At 58.3% G+C, this 24725-nt stretch overlaps 1 protein-coding gene and 1 long non-coding RNA gene across 3 annotated transcripts in view; one reads left to right on the plus strand and one right to left on the minus strand.

Moving 5' to 3' along the window:
• The window catches only part of LOC142417916 (uncharacterized), a 480711-nt gene that overhangs the window by 36032 nt on the left and 419954 nt on the right, over positions 1 to 24725 (minus strand). The window lies entirely within an intron of this gene.
• CYGB (cytoglobin) lies at positions 1526 to 23178 on the plus strand. Of its 2 annotated transcripts, XM_075518729.1 has the most exons (4): positions 1526 to 2034; positions 13052 to 13283; positions 13892 to 14020; positions 22717 to 23178. In XM_075518729.1, exons 1-4 carry the CDS (start codon positions 1892 to 1894, stop codon positions 22777 to 22779), a joined length of 567 nt encoding a protein of 188 aa, XP_075374844.1. In that variant the 5' UTR covers positions 1526 to 1891; the 3' UTR covers positions 22780 to 23178. The 2 variants fall into 2 exon arrangements, with proteins under 2 accessions (XP_075374844.1, XP_075374845.1); XM_075518730.1 differs by lacking the exon at positions 22717 to 23178 and having other exon boundaries at positions 13892 to 15308.

The following is a 24725-nucleotide window of genomic DNA, read 5'->3' on the forward strand; positions in this document are numbered from 1 at the left end:
CTAGCACTGCATTGCAGTTTTGCTCTGGTTTTAAGCTGGGTCTAAGCGCAGCGCCTCTTCCCCTGCATTTTTAAGGGAGGGCGATAGGCTTGGCTGTGCCATCCTGGGTCCAGAGGGGTTTCTCTGCTGCGTGGTGGCCACCTGGGGACATTGTAGTTAATATTTGTGCTCGGGCTCACAAGTGCTAATCCCAGTGGCTAATGGACAAACTTTAAGCTGGCTGGTGAAAATCTGACGATTTGGAAGCCGGTGGTGGTGTTATCGGGGATGTGAACGATGCCCGACCTCCAGCCAGGGAGGGCTGGCCGCGCTGCTGCGTTTGCGTGCTGGTGGGTTCGGCAGCCCCAGCTGAGCCGAGCTTTGCGTCCCTGAGCCGAGGGGTTCTCAGACGCCCGGGGCTCCCACTCTGTCCCAGCACAAAGTTGGTGGGGGATCCACAGTGGGGGATCCACAGTGGGGGACCCGTGGGCAGCATCTTCTCCGCCAGCTCTCGTTAGATCTGCAAGAGCAAATTTGCTGACACCGCCAGTCTGGCTGCTGTTAACCGAGGCTGGTTTTGAGGAGAAATAACAGCTTTTTGCCTCGACAGATCTGGGATAACAAAGCTCCGGCCCCCAAAGGGGCTCAGCCGCCCCCCAGCCCCTGCCTGCCCGGGTGTCAGAGCCGCACCCTCAGTCTGTCTGTCCGTCTGTCCGTCTGCCTGCCCTGCGAGGGTCTGCAGCGGGTGCGGGAGGCGGCTGTGCACACCAGGCTGCTTCTCTTGTCTCGGATCCCCCTCTGGGGGATTGTCGGTTATTACACGTCTCTGTAGTATTTTCCTTCTCTCTGTGCAAATGGTCTGTGCGGCGGGTTTAATATGCCGGATCGTCAGGGAGCTGGAAATGGCATTTGGGTAAAAAAACCAGCCCAAAAGCTCACACACGAAGGCAGCGGGAAGCCTGGCGTGGAGGTGTTCCCGTGCTCCTCGTCCCTGCCAAGACGCCACCAGGAGCGATGCAATCACAGAACAGCAATAATATATTAATTTCACGAGTGCCTTAACTCTGGATCCCTTTACAGTTGGGTCCCGCCACGAGAAGGGAGAGCAAATTCTTGTCATTAAAAAAGTCCCCGTGGGACAGACCCTGATCCCCTTTGGGTGGCAGAGAGACGCCCGCGGGTGGGGGCCCCTCGCGCTCCCCTCTCGCCCCGACTCTCCGTGCAGCCCAGACACCAGAGGCGAGCGAGGGTCCGTCCTTCAAAACACAACCGCCTGCAAAACAAGGGAGCGCGAGGGGGAGAGCCGGGGCAGAGCTCAGCACGGCCAGCGGTTGGGATAACTTTAACTCGGCACTTTGGATTCTGAATTTCCTCTGAGCTGTTTACAAGGGCTGAAAAAAAACTTCCAGCCCTAACCCGCCCCCCCAGCACCGTCCTGATGTTGCCCAGAACATCTCCCTCATCCCTCCCTTTCGGGGAGAAAAAAAAAGGGAAGGAGGGAGGAGTGGGAGAGAGGAGGAGAGAGGGAGAAAGTGAGCTCACGTTCACACATTGGTAAAGAGGCTGGTCTTGCAATGCCTTTGAATATTTTACTTTTAGGCAGTTCCCCATCAGTCAGCCACACACATCCGAGCCGAGCTGAAGCTAACTACAGCCATGGACAGCACTAGGAGATCTGAAATCTAATCGCATGCATCATACCTCCGGGATATTTTTTTAAATTACATATATAAACACGCTGACAGGCAGCCGCGCTCGCACACACACATATACATCCACACGTCGGCAGAGCCGCCAGCACCCGCACGGCCGCTGAGCAAACACCTTGTCTCTTCTCGCAGGATATACCCGCTCACACACGTCTCTCTTTATCTCCTCCTGGCTTCCTGGAGGATCGTGCCGGCTGTTTTTCATGGAGAAAGTCCAGGGAGAAATGGAGATTGAGAGATGGGAAAGAAGTGAAGAGATATCAGATGCAGAAAAAAAGGTTATTCAAGAGACATGGAGCAGAGTATATGCAAACTGCGAGGACGTTGGGGTCTCCATACTCATCAGGTATTTAAAAAAAAACAACAAAAAAAAAGGAAGCAGCAAATCCAACTAAATCTCTTTATAGCTGAGAAACAGGCAGAACAATATATATAACTGAACTGAAATGAATGACAGCGAGTGGGGAGCTGGCTGGGTGTATTCGCTGGCTGGGAGCAGGCAGGGTTTCACAGCACTCCTCTGATTTCCACACCTTTGAGCCGGGTGGCGGTGGCGGGGGGAGCGGGGGGAGCCTTGCCGGGGACTTTGGGGGAAGCTGCTTCCCTTGCAAAGGTCACCTTAGCCGGCGGACGGAGCTGGGGGGGCAGCGGAGGCGGGGGCAGAGCAGCGCCAGGCTCCGCTCGCCGGGCTTGGGTGGGTTGGGAATATTTTTTTTTTTTACCCCCCCCCCCCCCCCCAGTTAGCTGCGTGCGGATGGCATCGGTACGTAGCAGGCTGGCGGGTGAAATAATGCAAGTTGGGAGCCAAGATAAAACCCAAGCAGGTGTGTCTCGGAGGGCACCATCTGTCCCTCCGGTGGCAGCGTCGGCGGGAAGGAGAGCGCTGAAGTTGGCGGTGGGAGAGGGGTGTGGGGGGCACAGGCAGGAGAGGGGGCGGGGGGGGCAGGGACCCAGCCGCCCCGGGAGCGGGGCGCGGAGCATCGCCCGACGGCGCGGGGCTGTGCGGCAGAGATGGGCGGCTCACGAGCCCCGTGTCTGCGCCTGAAACCAAAACGGGGGAGGTGGTCTTGAGGTGGGGAACAGAGGCAGGTGGGTTTTCTTGCATTGTCTGGGGATGCGACCCTTGTCCGGGTACCCCGGGAAAGCGCCGAGTGGAAATCCCACGGGGTCCCGCGGAGGCCGGGAGTTTGGGGTATCGGTGGGGTGCAGCACCAGCAGGCTGTTTCCCTTATTTAAGAGGGGAGAGGAGGACGGGCAGGGCGAGGAGAGGGGCAGGCGAGATGTCCGCACTGACCTGTTGGCAAACAGGAAAGATGCTCTCCGGAGAGACAAAGCTCCCACCACCCATCCCGGGGACCAGCAACGCAGGGATCTCCCTGGTCAGGGTCCTGCCTGGACCCAAGCCCAGGCACCCCAGATAGGAGACAGGAGACTGGGTTGTGTCCTTCCCGTTTTGCTCCTGCAGCAGGGGACTGTGGGTGCTCAGAGAACCCCTTGGATGGATGCCCTGTTTATTAATAATCATCCAAAAGTTTTCCAAGAGGCTGAGAGATAATGCCCCGAGCCACGGGATCTGCAGAGAGCAGAGGCTCCCCGGACATGCCGGTGAGCAGAGCTGGTTCCCCTCCAGGCTCACTGCCAGCACTGCAACGGGATTTTCCTAGCAAGAGCCCTCCGCAGAGAATCCAAAATGACATTTGAGTCCCCTCTCCGCCTCCTCCTCAAACATTTCCTTCTCGCAGAGCCAGCTGACGGCTGAGCCCATTCCCCCACAGCCGCCCGCTCCGTGTAGCCGACCGGGGCGGTCTGGAGGTGCGACAGCCCTGCGGCTGGGGACACCAGCCCGCCTGGGCTGGGTTTGAAGCCCACACATGGCAGAGGTCTGGGGGATGCAAAATTCCCCTTTTCCCCATCCCGTGAGCTTCGTCAGGGGGCTTGGCCAGCAGCTGTGCCCGGCCAGCTCCTTGCCTGGCACCCAGGTCATGCCATGGCCCCATCTGTGAGCGCAGTCCGGTGTCCCCCTGCCCGCAAGCACGAGGAGGTGGCCAGGTGCCTGCGGCTGGCGCTGAGGGACTCGTGGCAATGCCACGGGGGATTCACCCAGGGCAGCTCATTGCTTTTGGTGTCCCTGTGTGCAGTCACAGAGCTCGGAGCAGGGCTGGGGACGAGGCGCAGCGAGGTGCGGCAGCAGGGACCATGTGGCCGAGCTCTGGTCCCGACTTAAACTTTCCCAGTAGCAGTTTCTGGTCCAGTTTTTTTTCCGGGGAGAGTTGTGGCACTGTGATGAGGGGTTTCCCCCCGCTGTGCCAACAGGGCAGGACTGAGCTGGCTCCTAGGGTGAACCCCGGCTCCTTGGGAACCTTTACGTGCTTGGCCACGGCACGTGCCCTGGCACGTCCCAGCTAAACCCACTTCCCGCTCCCTCAGCCAGAGCTTCCCTGGGATGCTTAAAGTGAGGTCTGGACTTTTGGTGCATGTCCCCGGGGATGGTGGTGTAATCTGGGAGAGCTACCATCCCCTCCAGCAGCACCGGTTGGAGCAGCGCACCTGCCTGCATCCCTGTGCCACGGCTCCGGTGGCCGAGCTGCCCCCCCCGGCAGCAAACCCTGTCCCCAGAGGGGGCTTCGTGCTGCTGCCCTGAGCCCCGCAGCCCCGTGAGCTCCGACGAGCTCAACCTGAGCTCCCTGGGGAAGAGCGTGCCTGGCGAAAGCAGGGCAACCCTGGCCGGGGTTGGGAGCACTGGCAGCAGCCGCTCTCCTGGCTGCGTTTCCAGCTGGCATCAGCTGCCGGGAGAAGTGGGTCATGCGTGGAGGCCGCCGGGAGCCCAGGCAGTGCGGGCGGGCGGCAGCCGCTTCCCAAGACGTGATTCAGCAGCTCCAGAGGTCGGGGCTGGGGAGGGGGCGGCGGGCGGCCACCGGTGCGGTGCGAGCTGACCTGCCCAGCACGCTTTTGGGTGCGCGCACATGCGATGTGCCGGGGCCTGGGAGCTGCCCCAGCCAGCCTCCGTTGCTTTACTGGTACAGGGCTAGTGTTGTTCATCGCCTTGCTAGGGAAACTGAGGCAGAAAGTGATGTGCACAAGGGTGGCCGGGAAGCGGGAAGGGGGATGCACAGCTGTGGGCTCCGGTTTGGTGCAACCCCACTGCGCAGACTAGGAAAAGCGGGCAGATCTGTTAGCAGCCACATTTCCGTTGTGGGGGTTGCAACCGGGGAGTTGCCTGTGTCTGGTGGCAGAGGGTCTCTCCGTGCTTTCCTGCTCCGTCCCCTCTCCATCCCTTCGGAGCTCCTGAGGGCAGGGAATGACTTTTTCCCCTGGGGGAAAGGCTGGGGGTTTGCAGCACCTCTGGACATAAGGGGTTGAAATGAATCTGGGGACTGATCCTGTGCCCCAAGGGTGGAGGCAGGGGGGCAGCGATGCCCACCCAAAAGGCAGCGATGGGGAGGGCTGCAGTGCCGGCGTCCTGCAGGAACCCGGTCCGGCTCCCTCTGCCCCTCCTTCAGCCCCTTGCCCAGCAACCTCCTCCTCCACCCCCAGCCTTTCCATGCTTTGCAGATGGAGAAACTGAGGCACAGAGCTGGGCATCAGGTTCCCAGCCCTTGTGGCTGCTGCAAGTGCTTGAAGCCATAGCAAACCCCTGCAGTCCTGCCAGCAGCACGCTGGGGTCCTGATCTCGCAGGGCCTCTGGGGTCCTCGGGGACATAAACACGAATAATGGGGACTTCTGGCTGAGCAGCCACCGGATCATGGGAATCTGCGCTGTGTGGTTAAAACTATGTCACTAATTGACAATTTCCTCAGTGGGGGAGCCTTGCGGCGGAGGAAGCACAGTCTCCTCGACATGCTCATCTTCCTCCTCGGGAGCTCAGGGGCCTCTGCAGGCTCCATCTGGCAGCCAGCGCCTTAACCCTTGCTGGAGCTGGAGCCGGAGCCTCGACCTGCACATCTGGGGCCGTGGGTACTGGCTGGGTCACTCCCAAGCGGGCATGCTGGCCAGCATGGCTGGGAGCCCTGGGCTGCAGCTCACCTGTAGCCTCCCCATGCCCCCGGGCTCGTTGCTGTGCCTCAGTTTCCCCATCTGTAGTTTAGGAATCAGTCCTTTTTGAGAAACACCCCTCACTAGAGAGTTCACAGCAGGGGAGCCCAGGCACGCAAGGGGAGCAGGGCAGCCTTCGGCAGCTCTGGCATCTACATTAGCCCTTCCTGTGCGGCACAGGAGCCCTTCAAGCCCGTGGCCGTCGCTCCCCAAGCATCCCCCTTTCTCTAACGCCCTCGCAATGGTTTATTGCCAATACCCCATGCTCCGAGACCGTGCTGGGGGATGCAAGCACCCAGGCGGCTCAGCCCTCTGCCTGACCCCCTCTGCAGCACGCAGGGGCTGAGAGCACCCAGGTCAGCAGGGGTGAGCATCAGCGGGGGCTCGGGACCCTCGCTCCTTTGCAGACCCCAACTAAGCCCGGGACGCCAGGGCTAAAACCGCCGCCTGTCCTGACCGTCACACGCGTTCGCTCCCACACCCACACACACGTACTGCGGTCACAGATGTGGGACCACAAAACTTTACAGATCCCATCAGGGGATAAAACCCAGGGACAGTTTCTATTAGCTCCCAGGCAAACCCGCACCAAGTGTTAATGCCGTGCCAAGCGCAGGCAACGCAACCTGCCGCAGCCACTGCAGGCTGTGCCGCGTCCATGGGGTTTCTCCATCACTGTTCCCTCCATCTCCGCTCCAGACCCATCAGCTTTCCGAATTTCCAAAATTCTTACCTTCTCCACCACTCCTGATGTGCTCTTTCCCTCTCAGGAGGTGTAGGAGGGGAAGCGAAAGGATTGCCAATGCAGAATCAGGCCCCCGGATTTTGACAGCTGCTTAGTCTGAGCTAACACACCTGGATTCAGACAGTTTGCAAAGAGCTTTGACATACAAAAGCATCCTTGGATGCCAGATGTTATTGTAAGTTTTAGGTTAGAATAGCAAAGAGCCCAAGTAATGAGGCTGGCGATGCAGAAAACCCTTTTTTTTCAGCTGAATCTAAAAAAAAATGGGTTGAATCCACCCAAAAATGTCATTTAAAGAAATTATTTTGCAGCCACCCCCAAAGCCAACATGTGTTTTGTGGAGGTGTCCATAGGGAAGGGGTCCGTTCCTGGCTGCTGATGGGTGAATTTCAGAGCAAAGCAGCTCAGAGAGATCCCCTGCTGCAATATCTCGCTTGGAAAAGGGCCCAATGAAAAGACCGACCTTCTGTGAGACAATGTCCCTGTCCCACAGCTTGTCACACGCTTGCAAAGCATTGTGGCCAAGCTGGAGAGATGTTTTTCTGAAGGCAAGGAGAGCCCGAGAGCAGCAGGGCTCTGTTCTGCTGACGAGGCCACGCGCGAGGAACGTTTTCCAAAACAACGGCCCCCTCCACGAGCGGTGAAGGGGGCGAGTGTGGGTTTAATAAGCTCTGTCTAGAAACAGCCCCTTTTCGTACGGCTGTGTTTTCTCTCTGATCACAGCACCTGGAACCAGCCCTTTTGGCCGCTTCACGGCCAAGGCAGCTGCGTGGGGATCCCGGCGGCACATCCCGCACCGGCCACGGCCTCAGGGCTGCCAGCAGCTCTCGGGGTGACCTGAGAAGAGCCTTTCCCATGTCCCCCTGTCCCAGGGCTGCCCTTGCATCGCTTGCGAGCCACGCAGGGCTAGAAAGATCCCACTGGACACCCTGAGAGCTGCAAGGACATCCCTGGCCAAGGGAAGCAAAGCCACAGGGGGGTCGAACGCTGTCTCTGGATGGTTTCCCTGGCTATGGCTGAGGACATGCTGGATGTGTTGGTACCAGCCCTGAGAATCCCTCCCCTGGAGCAGGAGGTGAGGCCCAAGTCTCTGCTCTGCTAGCCGGCTCCGTTAATGAGGCTGCTGCAGCGGAGCAGGGCTGTACCTCCGAACGCGGCTCGGCGAGCGCCCGTCTGTGGAGTTTCAGCGCTCGTTAAAGGCAGGGAAATGTCAGGACAGCCCTCGCTGGGCTGGCAGGCGCTGAGCGCGGCCGGGGAACGGGGAGTGCTGGCTGGCTGGCAATCCTGCTGGAGCACAGTGCCGGGGGCGAGCGGCCAGCAGAGCCGCCGGTAACGCCAAGCCAGGGCTGCTGGAAATCGGCACGGGAGCATTGGAGAAGAGAGGCGGTGGCAGATGCCAGCAAAAATCGGGTTGCCAATTTTGCTGGACAGGTGGCACGTCCCGGCGCAGGGACCACATCTTTGTGAATCTGGGTTACCCCTTCTTCCACCCTCCAACTGTCCCTGGGGGTCAGGGACATGCAGCCGGGCTCCAGCAACCTCCGTCCTCACTGTGCGTCTGCCTCAGAGGCAAGAGTCACGTTTTAGCATCATCTTCTAATACCCATGGACCCTGCTGAGCCACACTGACCCTGCTTGGCAGAGCTGCAGGAAGGGTGCCCGGAGCGGGGGGAGATGCTGGTGGTGGGGTGGAGGGGGCCGACGTGGCCGTCCCTGCATGCTGCTCGTACCCAGCAGGCAGGGACACGGGCAGGGACAGTGGTTTGGCAGCGGAGAGGGGCAGGGACACGCGTGTGGAGGATGAGGATGATGCTGTGGAGGAAGGCACTGAGTGAATGGGATTGCAAGGACTGTAGGAAACCGGAGGCATGTGGGAAAGCCACTTTGGTGCTGTTAATTCATTTATCTGATGAAAGCTGCCTTTACCCCTAGCCTAAAGGTTCATCTACGTGGCCAAGAGGCTTTGAGCTGAATCCACATACGTGGTAGGGGAAGACAACAGCAACGAGGACTCGGAGGCGTGAGTTGCGCACGCATGAGCAGGCAGGACGTGCCCCCGGGGGTTGCCAGCTCGTGCCCAAATGTATTTGGCTGCATCTTTGCTGCTGGGTCCTCTCCCAGCCTCACCGGGGTGTCCTGGTCCCTCTGTCCTGGGGCTCTGCAGTGCCTGGGGCGTTACAGCCTCCCGGCACGGCTCAGCCCTGTGCTGGAGTCCGCTCCTGAGGCTTTGCAGCAGGATGTGGGCTTCACCTGGAGGAAGGCCAGCTCCACCTCTTCTCCCTCAGCTGTAGAAGAAGTTGAATTTAGCGTCGGTGTGTGGACCAGCGGCTTGGGCCTTTTCCCTCCTGCGCTGGAGCTGCTGCCCCCCCCCACCTCCACTGGTCTGTGAGCCCTCGGAGAGAGGACACGGGCAGAGCTGTGCTGCGGCGGGCGAGCAGGCACCAGCCTCTTCTTACTCCAGTTAGCTTTGCCTTTTTCTGTCTTGCCGGGCGGTGGCATTGACATGGCTGCGACCTTTCTCACCTTGGGCTGGGAGCTGTCAACGCGGGCAGCGCCCAGCAGCTCTGCCCCAGCCTGAAAATAGGAGGATAGACTACAGGTGGCTGGGAGGAGCAGGGGGAACGTGCAGGCAAAGAGGTGAGACAGCCCTCAGCATAATAAATAGCAGCACCACACACCACCTGCCTACCCATTATCAGCTGCTTTGTAGGCACCCAAGCAGAAAGGAGTTGGAAAGAGAGGTTTGAAAAGGGACGCGGAGAGACTCCAGGCTGCGTTAGAGAGAGTTTCTCCCACGCAGAGGGACGAGGCGAGAGAAAACATGAAAGCATTGGTAGGAAAATCTAGCAAAAAAAGTCTACAAGTGCTGGCTGGGGGTTCGGCTGAAGCCTCCCAGCAGCTTCAAGGGCTCCCTGGCCCTTTTGCCCGCGGTTTGCAAACAGGCTAAGTGAAGCATCGAGGGTTTAGGTGCTTGGGGGGACCAAGCGAGCAGCTTCCTTCCTCTTCCCAGCTGGGAACGGAAGGAGATGGCTGGGCTTGAAGATTTTCTCCGTGCGGGGTTTGCTCTGCAGGGTCTGGGGAGAGGGAGGAAGATGGGGGAGATGGGAGAAGTGGTGTCTCTCCTCCTGAACAGAAAACAGGTTCCCAGTGACTGCAGCGGTTTTGCACCTTAATTATTTCCTTTGGCTCTGCTACTGGGAACGGTTGTGTCCTTAAAGTTGTTAAAAGGGGAAAAGAGAGAGGAAAAGCAATCCTGACATCCTGTCCGCTGGGTCCAGATGTAGCTTGCAGCGTACAAATTGGCGGGTGCAGAATGGAATCGCTTAAAAAGAAATTTAATGAGATCGCTATGCAGGCATCTGGTTTCTATCAATCATCATTTTGTGTGATACGCAATGGCAAATATCATCTTTTTAATGATGCCGATGAAGAAAAAGAGCCCAAAACACACACACACACATAATGAGCCAACAAAATTCCAGAGCCTGAGATGTTTGAACTCTCAAAAAATGTTCTGTAGATGGAAAAACCCCAACTGACACCTCTTCTAATTCGCTATTGTTTGAGTTATTTTATTTCTTCCTTTTTTTTCTCCTTTCCTCTGGTTATATTTAACCTTTGTGTTAAATTAATCTTCTCTGTTTATTAACAAATACCACTGAGCGAGCCTCCTTCCCTCTTTTTCTTGGTTCGACAACTCAAATACTTGCTCCAGGCCAGAAGTTCTTGTCGCAGGCGCCTGCCTTTCTCCAGCCCTGCAGAGAGGTGCTGGCCGAGGAGAGGTGGCTGCAGGTCTCTGGCCGGCCATGGATTTGCTTTTCAACTTGAAGCAAAGGCGGCTTGGGCTCCCCTGTTCCAGTTCTCCATCGATGAAAGCGAGCAGACGGCGCATGGGGTTGAGCGCGTGAGCCGGGGGTTGCTGGTTTTACGTTCCTCCAGCGCCACTGCCGACCCTCTTGCGGGTCCCTTAGGAGGCTGCTGGGCTCAGCTCCCATTGGGGGCATCACCTTGAGGGTCTGCAAAGTGGGGAAAGGTTGGAAACCAAATATTTGGATCTTTCACTGGCCTGGTCTCACCCAGGTTGGGGACTTCTTGGGGTTTACTCAATCTTTGCTCCTGGCGTAGCTGGCTGAAAGCGGCAGAGAGGTGGAGGTGATGCCGTGGGAGAGGCGTGAAGCCTCTGCTCCAGAGGGGCATTGGCCCCGGTGGCTCCTTTCGGCCCTTCTCTTGGCCGGGGGGGATGCTGCGGCTCCTGGCGGTGCGGGGGTCAGCCCCCCTTGCTGTACCCCTTCTGCTGAAGGCCTGGCTCAGACCAGGAATTCTTCTCAGCTCATTCCCTGGGTCTTGACAACGTCATGCCCTTGAGCTGAGATCAAATAGGGCTTTTCAGGGAACTTCTGATGGTTTGGGATTCAGAGGCTTAGGCGCGCGTTTACCGGCTGGCAGCCTCCATCCCCTGCGTCGGGGCAGTTTGTGGGTAGCAGATCCCACTTCCAGCAGCCACCCCCTGCTCCCAGCGCGTGGGGGGACACCTGCCAGAGCCGGAGCGTGGGGGGGAAAAGATCTGCTAGCAGGGATGGCAAAACCCTTAGCTCTGACCTCCACGGGGTGTTAGCTGTCGATAGCTGGAGGGCATTGGTCTCAGCGGCCGGCTGGAGCTGCGGGCTCGGGGGTGCAGCAGCTTGCCCAGAGGTGGGGAGGGACAGGGGGAGAAGGATGCTGGGGCCAGACGGAAAAAATGCCCCCATTAAAACAGAGAAGAACATTTGTCCTTCTGTTGGGAAATGCTCGGGGCAGAAGTCTTGAATCCTGGGAACGGTGCTATCTGCGTGGCCCCAGCTGGCTCTGTCCCGCGGTCAGGGGACCGGTGTCCGTCCCCAACCACCTCTCTGACAGCTCCGAGCTGAAGGGTATGGACTGAGCATCGCTGTGGTGGCAGGGGCTGGAGACAGCCGGGCCTGGAAATGATTTCTCCTGAGAGAGACCAGATGTGTCAGGAGGAGCTTTGCCGGGGGGAGGCTGCACAATAACAAGAGGAGTTTTGTCACGGGTCCCCTCCAGGTTTTAAAAGCAACACCTTATCTCCCCCTTTCCACCTTCCTTCCTCCTGCACCCTTTCCGCCGCACACTCTTCACACCTCCGAAACCTATTTTGGGCCGTCTGATGAATCCCAGATGCCTCGGGGAAGCAACAGAAGCGGCGGTGCACTCCAGGCGCTGCTTCACGCCGCTTCCTTGGCAATGCCCCCAAGCTTTCACAAGCCAACGGAGCGGGGGAAGGAAGGGAGGGGGGGAAAGGAGAATAACGAAGTGGTAAACGAGCCTGCTCCTCAATATTGTGATTATTCGTGGAGTGGTGAGTGGGGAAGAGGATCCCACCTGGTCCTGGAGGGAGGTAGGGATGGTTGGGAAACGGGGTGGGATGGGTTCACATGGTTTGGGATGGTGCTTGGGGAGGGGGTTACAGCAGCCTGGGAGAGGGGAGGAGGCAGCCGGGTGTCTGGAGCCAGGGACAACGGGTACGATGGGGGACAGCCCTGGGAGCTGTCTGCCACCTCCTGAGCACCCTTTGCTGGCTCCAGTCCAAGTGAAGGGGGGCCCAGGAGGAGGCAGGGAGAGCTGGAGGGAGGGGTGAAAGGGGGGAGCAAACGCTGCTGCTGTTTTCTCCCGTGTAAATCGGGTGGAAGGGGGTGTTTAACACGACTCGAGTGTTGGCCCCGGCTGCTGAGAGCAACTGGCTGCGCTGCTGGCATGGATGGTGCTGATACCAGTGGCCCCAGACCTGCACCTCCCCACCTCATGCCCTTCAAACCCCCCGCAGCATTCCAGCTCCCCAGGGAGCTCAGCACGTCAGCTGCAACTGCAGCTTCATTTGCTTCAGCTGCATTTCATTGGGGTTGATTTAATCCCACAGAAAAGAGGGTCCTCAGCCCCTCAGAGGGCTGGGCTGGGTGTCTGGGGCATCCTGGTGCTGGGGGAAATGGCTCCTGGCAGAGATGAGCAGTGATGTGAGCTCAGGGCTGAGATCTTGCTGGAGACTCTGGTGGGGCTGAGATCTTGCTGGAGACTCTGGTGGGGCTGATCTGTGGAAGTCAGGGGCATCCTGGGCAGGGGGAGACTATTTTGGGTGGCAATGCAGAAATAAAGCCCATGGGGCTGGGAAGCTGCTGCGGGTCTGGGGAAGAAGGACAGGCTGGTGGGGATAAAGAGAGGTTTTCGTGCTCATCTCCAGCTCTCTGAGGCAGGACGTGGTGTTTTGATGTATGTGGGCATGTATACAGCATCTGGCATGCCTGGGTGGAGTCTCTAGGTATCAAGAACTGGTTTTCCTCTGCTTTGTAGATGAATATCCAGCTGCAATGCCCTTATAGCAGATAGGGAAGGTTGGGGAGAAAAGCATTAACCTGCTGATTTTTAGGCAGCTGAATGCCACAGGTCCCAGGGAATTCAATAAGAAAACCAGCCCTGGCTGTGTTAGATGCAAGGGGGTGGTTTCCAGCATCTCTACTGCTCCATGCTTTGCTTTATCCTCTCAGCCTGCTCTCAGTCTCCTGATGGTATTTTGTGTCTACCTTCCTCCTGAAGGTTTTTTGTCAACTTCCCATCAGCCAAGCAGTACTTCAGCCAGTTCAAGCACATGGAGGACCCACTGGAGATGGAGAGGAGCTTGCAACTTCGTAAGCACGCTCGGCGGGTCATGGGTGCCATTAACACTGTGGTGGAGAACCTCAATGACTCCGAAAAGGTCTCCTCTGTTCTGGCCCTGGTGGGCAAGGCCCATGCCCTCAAGCACAAAGTGGAGCCCATCTACTTTAAGGTAAAGCATGGGAGCGAAAAAATCTCTGGGATGCTTTAGAAATTAGGGAGAGGGCAGGAGAGAGGGAGCCGTGGCGAGCCGGTGCTGCCTGTCCTCGCCCGGAGGAGGTTGGCTGGTCATGGGGATTGCTCCCCACGCGGCTGCAGTGTCCCACTGCGATGCTGTCCCACGCAGACCACCATTCCCAAACGCAGCCAACGCTGGAGCATCCAGTACCTCTCCCTGCCCAGGGAAACCCCCCTGCCTGCATTCTGCCTGAAGCCCCTCCGGCATGGTTGTGGCCGTATGTCCCTTCTTTTAGAAACCAAGCATGATAGAAGGGACTAAATAATTTGAGGTGCCCGAATTAGGGAGATGCTTGAACCTGCAAGCAGCACCCCATCATGCACGGGTCTCAGCCTCTCCCCTGCCCGGGCAGGCTGGTTACGTGCCCTGTCTGTTCCCTGGGGTGTCAACAGACCTCCTGAACGTCCGTCTGTCCCACAGAGGGTTGTCATTCCCCGAACTCAGCCACAGGATTAAATTGGTTTTTTTTTAGGGAAAAGCTAAATTTGCTGTTAGCCACTCCCTGAGGAGTTATTAACCCCTCGCTGTCCGCCTCCCTCCAGAAACTCACTGGTGTCATGCTGGAGGTCATTGCTGAAGAATACGCCAACGACTTCACCCCGGAGGTGCACGGCGCCTGGACCAAGATGAAGACCCTCATCTACACCCACGTGACGGCGGCGTACAAGGAGGTGGGCTGGGCGCAGTACCCCACCGCCACCCTGTGAGCGGCCAGCGGGGCCGGGCGAGGGGCAGGGAGGGCTTCGCTCACCCCAGGACTTCACTCTGGTCTCTTCTCAAGATCTTCGCTCAGTCTGGGAAGCCTGGTAGGGCCAGCTCTGTTAGCTGCCAAGTCACAATTTGATCTCCACGGGGTTTAAAAACAAACTAAATAAGCCAAAAAAATAGAACCACAAAGGGTGTGGGTGGGTCGGGGTGAAGCAGTTGCAGGGGACGCTGGAAGGGGATGCAGAGCATGAGGGGAGAGCGTTGGTTGTTGGCTCCATCTTACTGTCCCGGCCCGTCCATCACCACCTCCCAAATCCTGCACCTCGCTTGCGCCATCTCAAAGTCCCTTGCACAAGCTCTGCTGCGCGGCAGTTACGTGCAGCCCTGTTCGCTGACGAATGACACGACCCTCGTTTTCCATGCAAAGCCCCCGGGTAAACCCGACTCCTTGCTTTTGGGGTCGCGACGCTTATGGGGACTGCCAGCTGCCCGACCGGCACCAAAAACGCTTTGTTTTGCACTTTCTCTGCTCACCTGGCAGGGTGGCCGGGCTGGTGGCTGTGTCCAGAGCCCATCTCAGCTGTCCATCGCCCTGCATCGTGGGCCGGCAGCAGCCCTCGCCTCTCCCCGTCATCCACGGTCCCTCTCCTTGGCCGGCTGTTGCAAACTGGGGCTGGAGGGAGCGAGGGGGTGGGAGAGACGTGCTCCCCCAGCACGAGAGAGTGGGGAAGGAGGGGGATGCCTTTGGGCTGCCTGCCCGCGTGGCTCGGAGCACAGTGCGTAGGTGGGATCCCTGTGCCAGGTGAAGGGAGCTGGTGAGCCCACCCGCCTCCCGTCAGCTCCCGTGGGCAGCAGGGACGTGCGTGAGGACGGGCTTGGGGGGCACACGTTGTGCCGTTGCCCCGGGAGCTGGCACGCGTAGGTCTGTCTGTCCGGCAGCCAGCAGCAGAGCAGTGCGGGGATGCAGGGCCAGGGCAGCTCTGCCCTGCTTGGTGAGAAGGGGGGTTCAGGCTGTGATCAGGAGGGGGAAAGATGAAGTGGACGTAGCAGGAGGGATTCCTGGGTCCCTGCTCTGTTAAAATGAATAAATAACTTGTTACATAGAGCATATTCCTGCCCTCTTGGTGAAACTGGGTTCCTTCAAATAAAGTGCCTGGTGGAAATCGTCCCATGCAGGAGCTGCGTCCCTCCTCAGGGGCCAGCAGCGTTCCTGCTCGTGCCTGGCAAAGGCCTCTCCACCCCCCCCCCCCCCCCAAACGAGACATGGCTGCAGGGCTCACAGCACTCATCCTGCCTCCAACACCGACTCCTCCTGAAGCTGTGGGTGAGTCTGCTTGGTTTCTGCCTCAGTTTCCCCTTTGGTTACAAAAAAGGGAGGAGGAGCAGCCCCGTTGCCCCCTGCACACATGTGCCCTGCTTGATAGGATGCTCTGGGGACTGATGGGTGAAAGTTTGGGGATGAAGCATCAGATGTGCTAGGAAGCTTTGGCATCCTTGCCACCCAGTATTTCCCCAAATGTCTCTGTTATTTTTAGAGCTCTAATGTTAAAGGCAACGTTACCTATTGAAGTGGGAGGGGGGGTTCCCTTCTGAGATTTCCTCTGGCCTCATTCCACTATTGCCCTCGAGAGCTTTCTGGGAGAGACCAGCTCCTCTCCTGGATGTCAGCTTGACAGGCAGCAAGCCCACGGTCCCTGGCTGGGATCCCCGTGGGTGCCCTGGGGACGTCCCCCCTGCCCCCACCATGGGGACACTGCTGGCGGGGACAGCAGCAACCCTGCCTGGGGCTGACCTCCCTCCTCCGGAGCAGCCAGCCAGAAACTCCTGCTTTGCTCACCCGCAGCCAGTTCATCCGTGCTTTTAAATATCCCTAGGGATATACTTTTTTTTTTTTCTCCTGTTTCTGGTGTTTTGCTTCCATGCCAAGGGGCTCCTCTGCCCCCCGGCACCGCGGGGGGGTGGCCAGCAGCACCGGGTGCCCGCTCTTCGTGGAGTTTTCCCCTTTCCTCCGCCGGCCATAACGGCAGGTTTCTGCTCAGGATCTGTGGGAGCCCCTACAGAGCGGCAAACCCCGGACCCCAGCCCTGCTCCTTCCGTTGCTCGTGCCAAGATGCTGGCACAGCCCGCGCCTGGGCAGCGACCCTGGGGGACGACTCTTCGAAGTGGCAGTGGGGGACATGTCCTCTCCTGTTCCTCCGGGCTTGCTGAGATGCAGCCCAGAGTTTGTGCTGGTGCCTGGTGCCCTGGCTCTGGGCAAAGGGGGACCTGGGGAGGGCTCTAAACCTCCTGGCTGCGTTCCCCAGCGCTCCTTTGCCTTCCTGCAGAGCCCTGGGACCAGGGTTAGTCCCAAAACAGCCCCAGGACTCTGCTAATGCCACTACAGCCGCTCTCCCTGGCCTTGCAGTTCTTTCCTCACTATATCCCACAGTAAAACGGGTGGAGAGGAGCGATGGCACATCCCGGCTGTACGCAGAGGCGTGGGTGGAAATAACGGCTCGGGGCACGGCTGTCCTTGGCATGGCAGCATGCAAGGTCAAGGGGTTTGTAAAAGGAAGGGACAGGCGCAGGGTGACAAGTGATGCTGCTTTGCTGATGGGGCGGGCTGTCATTTAGGGTCAGCACCCCCAAAATTCAGCCCACCAGCCTGCACCCGTGAAGGTGCCAGCAGCTGATGCCTCCGGCTCACGTCCGAATGTCAAAGCGGCTGCTCATCCCTTGCACGGTTGGCGGAGAGGCGTCTCGAACATCAGCTGCTGGCCGGCGTCAGGATTAGGCCCATGCAGATGGGAAAAGACCTGTTCAGTCATTGACTTTGCTCCAGTGCAAGACTGGAGAGAGATCACTTGGAGCAGGACTGTGAGATTTTTTTTTTTTTTTTTTGGGTGCATCACGAGACTCCCACGGGCCCAGTTCCACCGATTTCTGCCAAAGCCCCGGCCAGCAGCACATATTTTCGATGAGTTCATGTACTCCCCGTGCTCTGCGGATGCTGGGCCAGGGATGTTTCCGTACAGGGATGTTTCATCTTTAGACAAAGTTCACACATTAACCTTTGAAGTTAATATTCTCCAGGTGGGGATTTTATTTTTCAGTGTAAACCCTTCTTCTCCCTTCCCACAACCAAAATTGGGCTCAGTCACGACCAGCAGGGAAGTGATTTTGGGGTGGCTGGAAGGTCCCCATGTTCATGCCTGACCCACCCCAGTGCCTTGGCTTTGGGGGAGCAGCAGTGAGGTTCCCCCCACCTCACCTTTGAACGGGGCTTGGTTTCTTCTTTTTTTCACGTACCTAGAAAAAACTGACCCATGACCTTGTGCGCCCACGCGTGTGTGTGCTGGGCTTGGGGTTTTTTCCAGGCACATTTTTCTAAAGCAAATCCAGATGTGTGCAGCTGCTGTCCCTCGAGGAGCCCCCCCATCAGCCAAATTGCAGGCCAGTCGAATACATGCAAACAAAACCAAGTTTATTTTTAACAGCTCTGTAGGAAGTAAGATGAAGTGGGGAGGGCGGCCGGGGCAGAGCTCACGAGGGGAGGAGATGGAGATAAAGCAAACGCCCCCTCTTTGCCGCCCGCAGCAGAGCAGGCATGGCTTAAATCAGGGAAAATTCTCATCTGGGGAGAGATGAAAATGAACAGAAAAAGGAAAAAATACCATTCCAGAGTGACAGGGCTGATAAATGCCGTGTGGAAGAGCAGAAAGGGAGGCCGGGTCTTGGCTCTGAGCGTGGCTCTCTGGTGCACATGCGTGCACATGCCTGCACAGCTGCTCCCTGTTCCTGCCAGCCCCGTTGCTCCCCCCCAAACCCACCGCAGCTGGCTGGGGACCCCCTTATCCCCACCTCCCTTCAGGCCCGCCTTGCTGGGGCACTGCGTTTCACCTCCCAGCGTGCTTGGGCTGAGATAAAGGCGCTGCCCGTGTACGCTTTGGGCTCAGCTTTGCTTGCCTTGGTGGTGGTAGGTAGGGATTGACTTGCAAAATTGTTCCCCCAAAATTCACGGGTGAGAAGCTGGGGGCTCAGGGCACGGTGCCAGCATGTGCTGGGGACCGGCTGGTCTCTCCCCTTCCCTGTGTGGGAGCCCTGTCCCCCCCACCCCATTCGTCTTCCCCAGAGACACTGCCTGACTGCTCCTGCTGGCTCTGCTCCTCCCTGATGCCCTCGCCATTGCAGTTGCCCCTGTGCAAGCCAGCCAAGCTCAGCTCAGAGCTGCTGCCCCTGTAACCAGGGCAGGATCCGGCCCCTGGCACAGCCAGTGCCTCTGCATTAGCATCAGCGCTGGGCTTGGACCCATGACCCCAGTGGGAAAGTCTTTGTGCCCCCTGCCAGCAGCAGATTAATGGGGGGGGGGGGTGGATTTGGTGTCCCCAGGGCAGGGTTCCCCCACCCCGAGCACCCTGTCTTGGCTCTCTTTGGGTACATCTGCTCATATCAACCAGCTTGAGTCCCCCCACCCCAAGTTCAAGGCTGCATTTGGTCAGAGGGAGCTCAGCGCTGGAGGGAATGGGAAGCGCTGGGTTGGGATGGGACACAGAGCCCATCCACCCGGTCCCCCCTCCCTATGGCCAACGCTCACGGCGGGCATAGCTCCAGATACACCGGGCCAGCTAGAGGGACACCCCAACGCCACCAGAGCCGTTCGGACAAGGAACCCTTAAGGAGCTTGTGCCACCGCCCTCATCTCCTCTTACGGCAAGACAAATCCCCGCGGCCGAGGCATCCGAGCTGCAGGCTCTCCCGGGGGAATCCTCTTGCATCTCTGCCAGTTCGCCCCAGTAAAGGGGATCCCAGCATCTCCTCGCTCTCTGGGGAGGTGCCCAGCGACTTCAGTGGGGACCAGATTTCGGCCGGCTGGCCTCCGGCGCCAGGGCTCAGCCTTCCCTGCCCCTTGCCGTAGGGAAGCCGCCCTGGTGCACTGCTGGCAGTGTGAGGACTGCTCGGGGCCGGCGCCAGCGATGCCAGACAGATGGGTGGAAGGGAAACTCATGAGCTAACCTTGGACCAACTTATCGGAAAGGGAGGGATAAATCTACCCGCCTGGGTCTGACCTATTTAACAGACTGCGACGCTAATTATTTTCCATAGCTGAAGTTGTCTCTAATTGTTAGTATGTCTTAACCGGTCCCACAGACATGAGCCGGCGTGGTCTGATGTAACTCCGTGTCTTTCCTGTTACTGCTGCAGATACTGTTCATGTACGTGTTTCTCGGCGCTTTCGTGCTGGTTTTATACATGCCGTCTCGTGTACGATGGGTGTAACTTGTTTTTCTTTTTGTAGGTTTTTAGTATGTTTGTAACCGGACAGAATGGTGTTACTAAACCAAAACTTGTATCTTCAGTGGATAAATCAATCAAACCCCTCCAGCTCTTCTTGGTTTCTTTCCGGCGGGGTGGCTGCGAGGCTGGGGGGCTGCGGGGGGCTGCCCTATGGCCGGGCACATCTGTGGGTGCCTGCTTGCTCTGGGGCACTGGCGAGGGAGCTTTGCAGCTGGAAAGCAGCAGCAAAGGGGGGAGACGTGCCCTTTACTGCCCTTCTGCGCCAAGGGTGGGAGAGGTGCCGGGGGTGCTTTACGGGTGGGCTCAAGTGAGAAGGGGAAGATCTGCTCCTTCTCTGCACTCTTTGCTTGGCTTCCAGGTAAGTTGTGCAAACCTCCGGGGGCTCCCCCTGAATCAGGAGCCGTTCCCCTGCCTTCGCCAGCCCGGCCAGCCCAAAATGCATCCAGGGAGGATGAGCTGCATGGGATCAGCCGGGGACTTTCCCTAGCAGACGTCTTAAGGCTGACACGCAGCCTCCATGGCACGCGAATCCAGGCAGGCGCTGAGACGAAGGCTCCTGTCCACTGTGGGAGGCAGCGGGGCAGAGCTGGACGTGAAACCTGTGGTGATGGTGGCCACAAGATGCAGCAGCCACAACCTCCAAGGACTGTGAGATAGTTCCCAGCCTTTAAAAATAACAAACATCTCCCCGAGCAGCAGAAGCCAAGTTTTCCGTGGCTCTGTCCCATGCAGTTCCTCCTGTGCCTCACGCTTCGGCTGAATCACATTGCAGTGGGATGGGTCCCAGCACGGTTGGGTCACGTTGTGGTTTCCCTCCGTGGGTCTTTCCAGCTCCCTCTTTTGCAAAACAGGCCTGTGAAGTATTTGAGAGCTCTGTCAAATTTGGCTGACGCTGGCCAACCTTTTCAAAGTTGTTGGCAAAGGATGGATGGACAGAGAGACAGATGCATGTTATGATCCCATAAGCCTCAAAGCTTGGAAAAGAAATCCGAGCAAGCCTTTTTATTGTGCTCCTCTCTGCTGATGCTAAGTGCAGCACCACAAGTCAGAATGGGCTTTCAGGGAAGGGAAAGCTCATCCCACCGGGGTGGTAGAAACCACCAGCACCTGGCCACAAGCAATTTTAAGGGGAGCAATCCCAGTTTAGGACCCTGGTCTGAGGCTGGGGGGGCCTCAGTGGGGTCTGAGAAAGAGGAGGGCAGAGATCAGTGCCTTGGAGGCTGCCCAGGGTCTCGGGGAGCCTGATGCTGGGTTGTCTCCTGTTGAGCTGAGGGCAACGATGATGTTCTCCAGCCCTGCATGTGGCAAGGTAGCTCTTGCGTAGGCAGGCACTTGAGCTAGTCCGGGGTTCCCGAACTACAGGGGCTGGGGTGGCCGTGCAAGGGGAGCCTATTTCTTCCCCTACAGCTTAGCCAAAGCAAGCCCAACCAGCCATGGCATTCAGAAGGGAACCAAAGGCCAACCCACACGGGGAGGGGAGTAACTGCCTGGTTCAATCTGTCTTCTCCTGCTGTGTCTTTTTTGGGGGGGAAAACTGCTTGGTACTGTTAATGCAATTAATAAGCTGTCCTTGGAGTCTCCGCCACATCCTGTATACACTTCCAGGCAGAAGCGAATGGTCAGCAAAGCCCGCACGCTGCTATGCTCCAGATGGGAAACATTGGCTTGGAAACCACAAGCAAAAGGACTGGCTGGCTCAGGAGTGGGGAGGTTGTGGTGGGGACCTGAAGCTCTTAGACCTTTGCACGCTGGTCTGAGACTAGCCAGAACCAGTGATGGCCGGAGGGTGCTGAGACGGGGCTGGTTTTTCCAACAGCTTGTTGAAAAGGAGCTGGGAATTTCAGCATTATCTTGCAGGGAGAAAATATGTACACAGCCCTTCACTTCGTACTAATATTTACCCCCAGATCCCGTCACTTCAGGGTGGCTGTGATGATCGTGCCGTGACCTGGACCCTGCGGCCACGCCACTGCTCTGCAAGCGCTGATGGAAAAAGAGACAGGGTGGGAGGATGAGGCTCACGGTGCACTGGAAAATTGGCCCAGGTGGCCGGGTGATGGGCTCCCACCCTCCTGCTTCCCTGTGCCCGGGGGGAGCTAAACCCTTCTTGTTTCCAAGCGTCACAGCCTGGGGATGCTGCTTTCCAGGAGGCAGCCCTCACCTGAGGGAACCGGAGGAGATCCAGCTCTTAGACACCGCCTCGGTGGTCCCGGTGATGGGGAGTGGAGGGAGAGGGGAATTTGATAGCTAAGGCATGGCGCGGGGTGTGCTCCCGGCACATTTCCCGTGCTCCAGCCCCGGGAAAGCCCGTCTGCCCCACACCGCTGGCCATGGGGGCTAGTGCTCCCTGCCCAGCGCCTGCCACACGCTGGGGGAACTGCAGCTTCACGAACCCGGTGCAGATTTGGCTCGGAGGTGGCACATCTCTGCCATGTGTCCGTATCCCACCTGCGCCCAGTGACAGCCAAGGGGAGAGCCAGGAGGTTACTGCAAGGGACAGAAATAAATACATCTGCAAGGGGGAGGTTAAAAAAGAGAATATGCAATAACTGCACTGCACAAATACCTATTAAAACCCAGCCCACGGGAGCTGGCGGTGAGGAGAAGTCCTCCCTTGCGTGCTGGGTGGCACAGGGTGAGAAACCTTGGGAGATTGAGCCTGCAGGCTCCCACCGGCTTGAAGGACACATCCCTTCTTCTTCTCCATTATCTGCATCAAGATAACAGCCAGGAGCTCCAGACTTTGCTGTACCAACCGCCCTATGGCCACCCTCACCAGTGCGGGGTTTTTGGCTGCTCCTTGCTCAGAGCAAAGCCCCCAGGGGGGGAAAAAAAAGCAGGAAAAAATCATCCCACCCCAGTGGGGCTGACACTGAGCAGGAGCTGGCCCTTCCTTCCGCGCCCGGCTCCTCTTCAGCTGCGCCGGCTGATATGGTTTATCTGAGCAGCACTGAATGTAAACGCTGTCAGCGCTGGGATTAATTCCCTGGAGTTTGGCAGCTGAGAGATGAAATAACAGCGCTGGGGTGGGGGGGGAGTGCACATCTCAGACTGAAAAATCCTCCCGGCTAATTTACAGCCAGGTTTCTCTTCTCCCAGGCACACTTGAGAGAGAGCAAAGCCGAGGGCAGAGGGAGGATGGGGGAGAGGACCAGGAGGAGGAGGAGGAGGGTGGCTCCAGGGGGGCAGGCTGCCTCCTCCTCCTCTTCCTCCCCCCTGGGACCCAAGGGAGTGGGGATGATTGGGAAACCACACTCGCCCCATGCGCAGGAGCTGGCCCCGTGGCGCCCAAAAGCGCTTGGCCCCACCGGCAGGGACGCGGGGGGTGGTGGGGGACCGCGACCCGCAGCGCCCAGCCCAGCCAAATCGCCCTCTGGTTTTGCAGGACCCCCCGGGTGCCGGCGGAGGAAGCAGCGCTGAAGGCACCGAGGTGCTCCCGGAGACCTGACCTCGAAGGGCCAGCACCGTGCCCGGGAGAGGAGCCTCCCTCTGCTTTCCGCTCGCTGCTGGGTCGGTGCGCGCTAGCGGGGGGAGCGACTGCCGTCCCCACACGAACGAGCACCGGCTCCCCTCTCTTTGGGGAACAAACCAGCACAAAGCACGTTCCCGTCGCTTGGCGTATTAAACACTGCGAGATCACCCGAACCAAACAGCTTTGCTGCTGGGAGGATTCCCGTGCCCATGCGGATGGGACATCTATTGCTGTTTATTACAAATCCTTTTCATTAATTGACAAGTATATTTGCTTTAAGGGAAAGCTTTAGAAAACCGCCCCGTGGATGCTGGTGTTTGTACGTTTGATCAGTTTTGAGGCTGATGTTCCAAACAGCTCCTGAAATAAAATCATCATCGGGCTCTGCCGCATTGTTGTGGTTTTATACTTATATAGCAGAGGGATTTGTTTTGGGGATACTTTTCTAAGCAATAGTGTGATTTTCATTTACTTTCTTTAGAGAGTAATATGAAAGAAACTGTATTTCAGCAAATAGCTACAAATACTTTCACTTATTTTTATTGTTTTCTCAGTAGAGCAAAAAAATGGCTGGACAAAAAGCCCGGCAGTGCATGGGCAGGTAAATTGGTTTATTTTAAACTTAGGAAAGCCCATGTCTCATCTGTCTGCCAAGAGCTGTGCATCACTTGGGGCTCTGCTACCAGCAAATTATGATTATGCTCAGGATTTAACAATATATTTTATACCTACCTGCATATAATGTAGTCCTATAGATGTATTTTGAGGTCTCGGTGCTGCTCGGGAGACGCGTGGCTTCATGTGCCCTGTGGTGCTGCTGCTGTTCCCCGGGCCGGGGCCGGCTGCCCGGCCGCTCGCCGCCCTGCCCGTGCCCTGCCTGCTGCCTGCTGCCTGCTGCCTGCTGCCTGCTGCCAGGATGCGGCCGGGCGCTTTCCGCTGAGCTGCTTTCTGTCCCTTGCGACGGAGCATCCCTGGCCCGCGTCTGCCGGGGCACCAGGTGAATCCGCGCTGGCTCTGCGGGTGACGAGGGGGTGCAAAAGGCAGGGAGCAGGTCCTGGAAATCGTACCATCAGCTTTGGGAACCTGATTTAAAAAAAAATCCTAGTGATGACGGCTGGGCGGGGGTCAGTGAGACAGCGGCCGTCCCCCCCTGCATGAAAATCCACCTGTGCCATGGTCCACTGTGGGAACAGAGGCTGGCAGAGGGTTTGGGGAGGTGACGGAGAGGGGTGCCTGCAGGGTTGGGGTGTCCGCAGAGATGTTGTGCCTACAGGTACTGGGGTGCCTATGGAGAGACAGGGTGCCAGCGGAGATGCGGGTGCTGACAAGGATGCGCCAGGGAAGCGGCTGTTCTGGCAGCCCAGCCTCGCTCTCTACCACGCACCCATCTCCCTGGGGTCCTGCACTGAGGGATGCTGAAGCCTCCCTGGCCCCAGCCCTTCCCGGCTAAGAGGGGCCGGGGCTGACGGAGGGCTGCGGTGCACAGTCCGTCAGAGCTCTGCTCCCCGCAGCAGCCCGGCTGCTGGATGCAGCTTGGCTCGGCGCTGGCGGCAGGCAGGTGACCTCTCCGAAGGTGAGCGCAGATGGCTGTGCAGGTAAGCACCGTGCTGCAGCCTCCGCTCAGCCGGGCATGGATGCACTGAGCCCGGGCACAGCTCATCCTGCCCTCCAAGCAGCGGCAGGGGGGAGGTAGGCAAGGCAAGGGGGATGCTCAGGGACAAACGGACGGCTTCTCCGCCCAGCTCGCCTGCCCAAGGGCACCCGGCAGGCAGGAAGGGTCGGCCTCTTGCAGAGCTGCTGTTCCAGCAGTAAACGTTGCATTCAGCTGCACAAACCAGAACCACCCCTGGACGGGAGACAGCCGCGGCTCAGCACCAGGGCAGCCCAGCATCTCCCAGCCTGGCCTGCACGTACAGGATCAG

The sequence above is a fragment of the Mycteria americana genome, chromosome 16 (assembly GCF_035582795.1).
Source record: "Mycteria americana isolate JAX WOST 10 ecotype Jacksonville Zoo and Gardens chromosome 16, USCA_MyAme_1.0, whole genome shotgun sequence".
NCBI lineage: Eukaryota > Metazoa > Chordata > Aves > Ciconiiformes > Ciconiidae > Mycteria > Mycteria americana.

What these genes read in the sequence shown, in the direction of transcription:
- CYGB (XM_075518729.1), top strand. Translation starts at nt 1,892, where the DNA reads ATGGAGAAAGTCCAGGGAGAAATGGAGATTGAGAGATGGGAAAGAAGT. An exon ending in TGGAGCCCATCTACTTTAAG is followed by an intron (nt 13,284 to 13,891) that starts GTAAAGCATGGG and finishes GCCTCCCTCCAG; the next exon opens with AAACTCACTGGTGTCATGCT. An exon ending in TGACGGCGGCGTACAAGGAG is followed by an intron (nt 14,021 to 22,716) that starts GTGGGCTGGGCG and finishes CTGGTTTTGCAG; the next exon opens with GACCCCCCGGGTGCCGGCGG.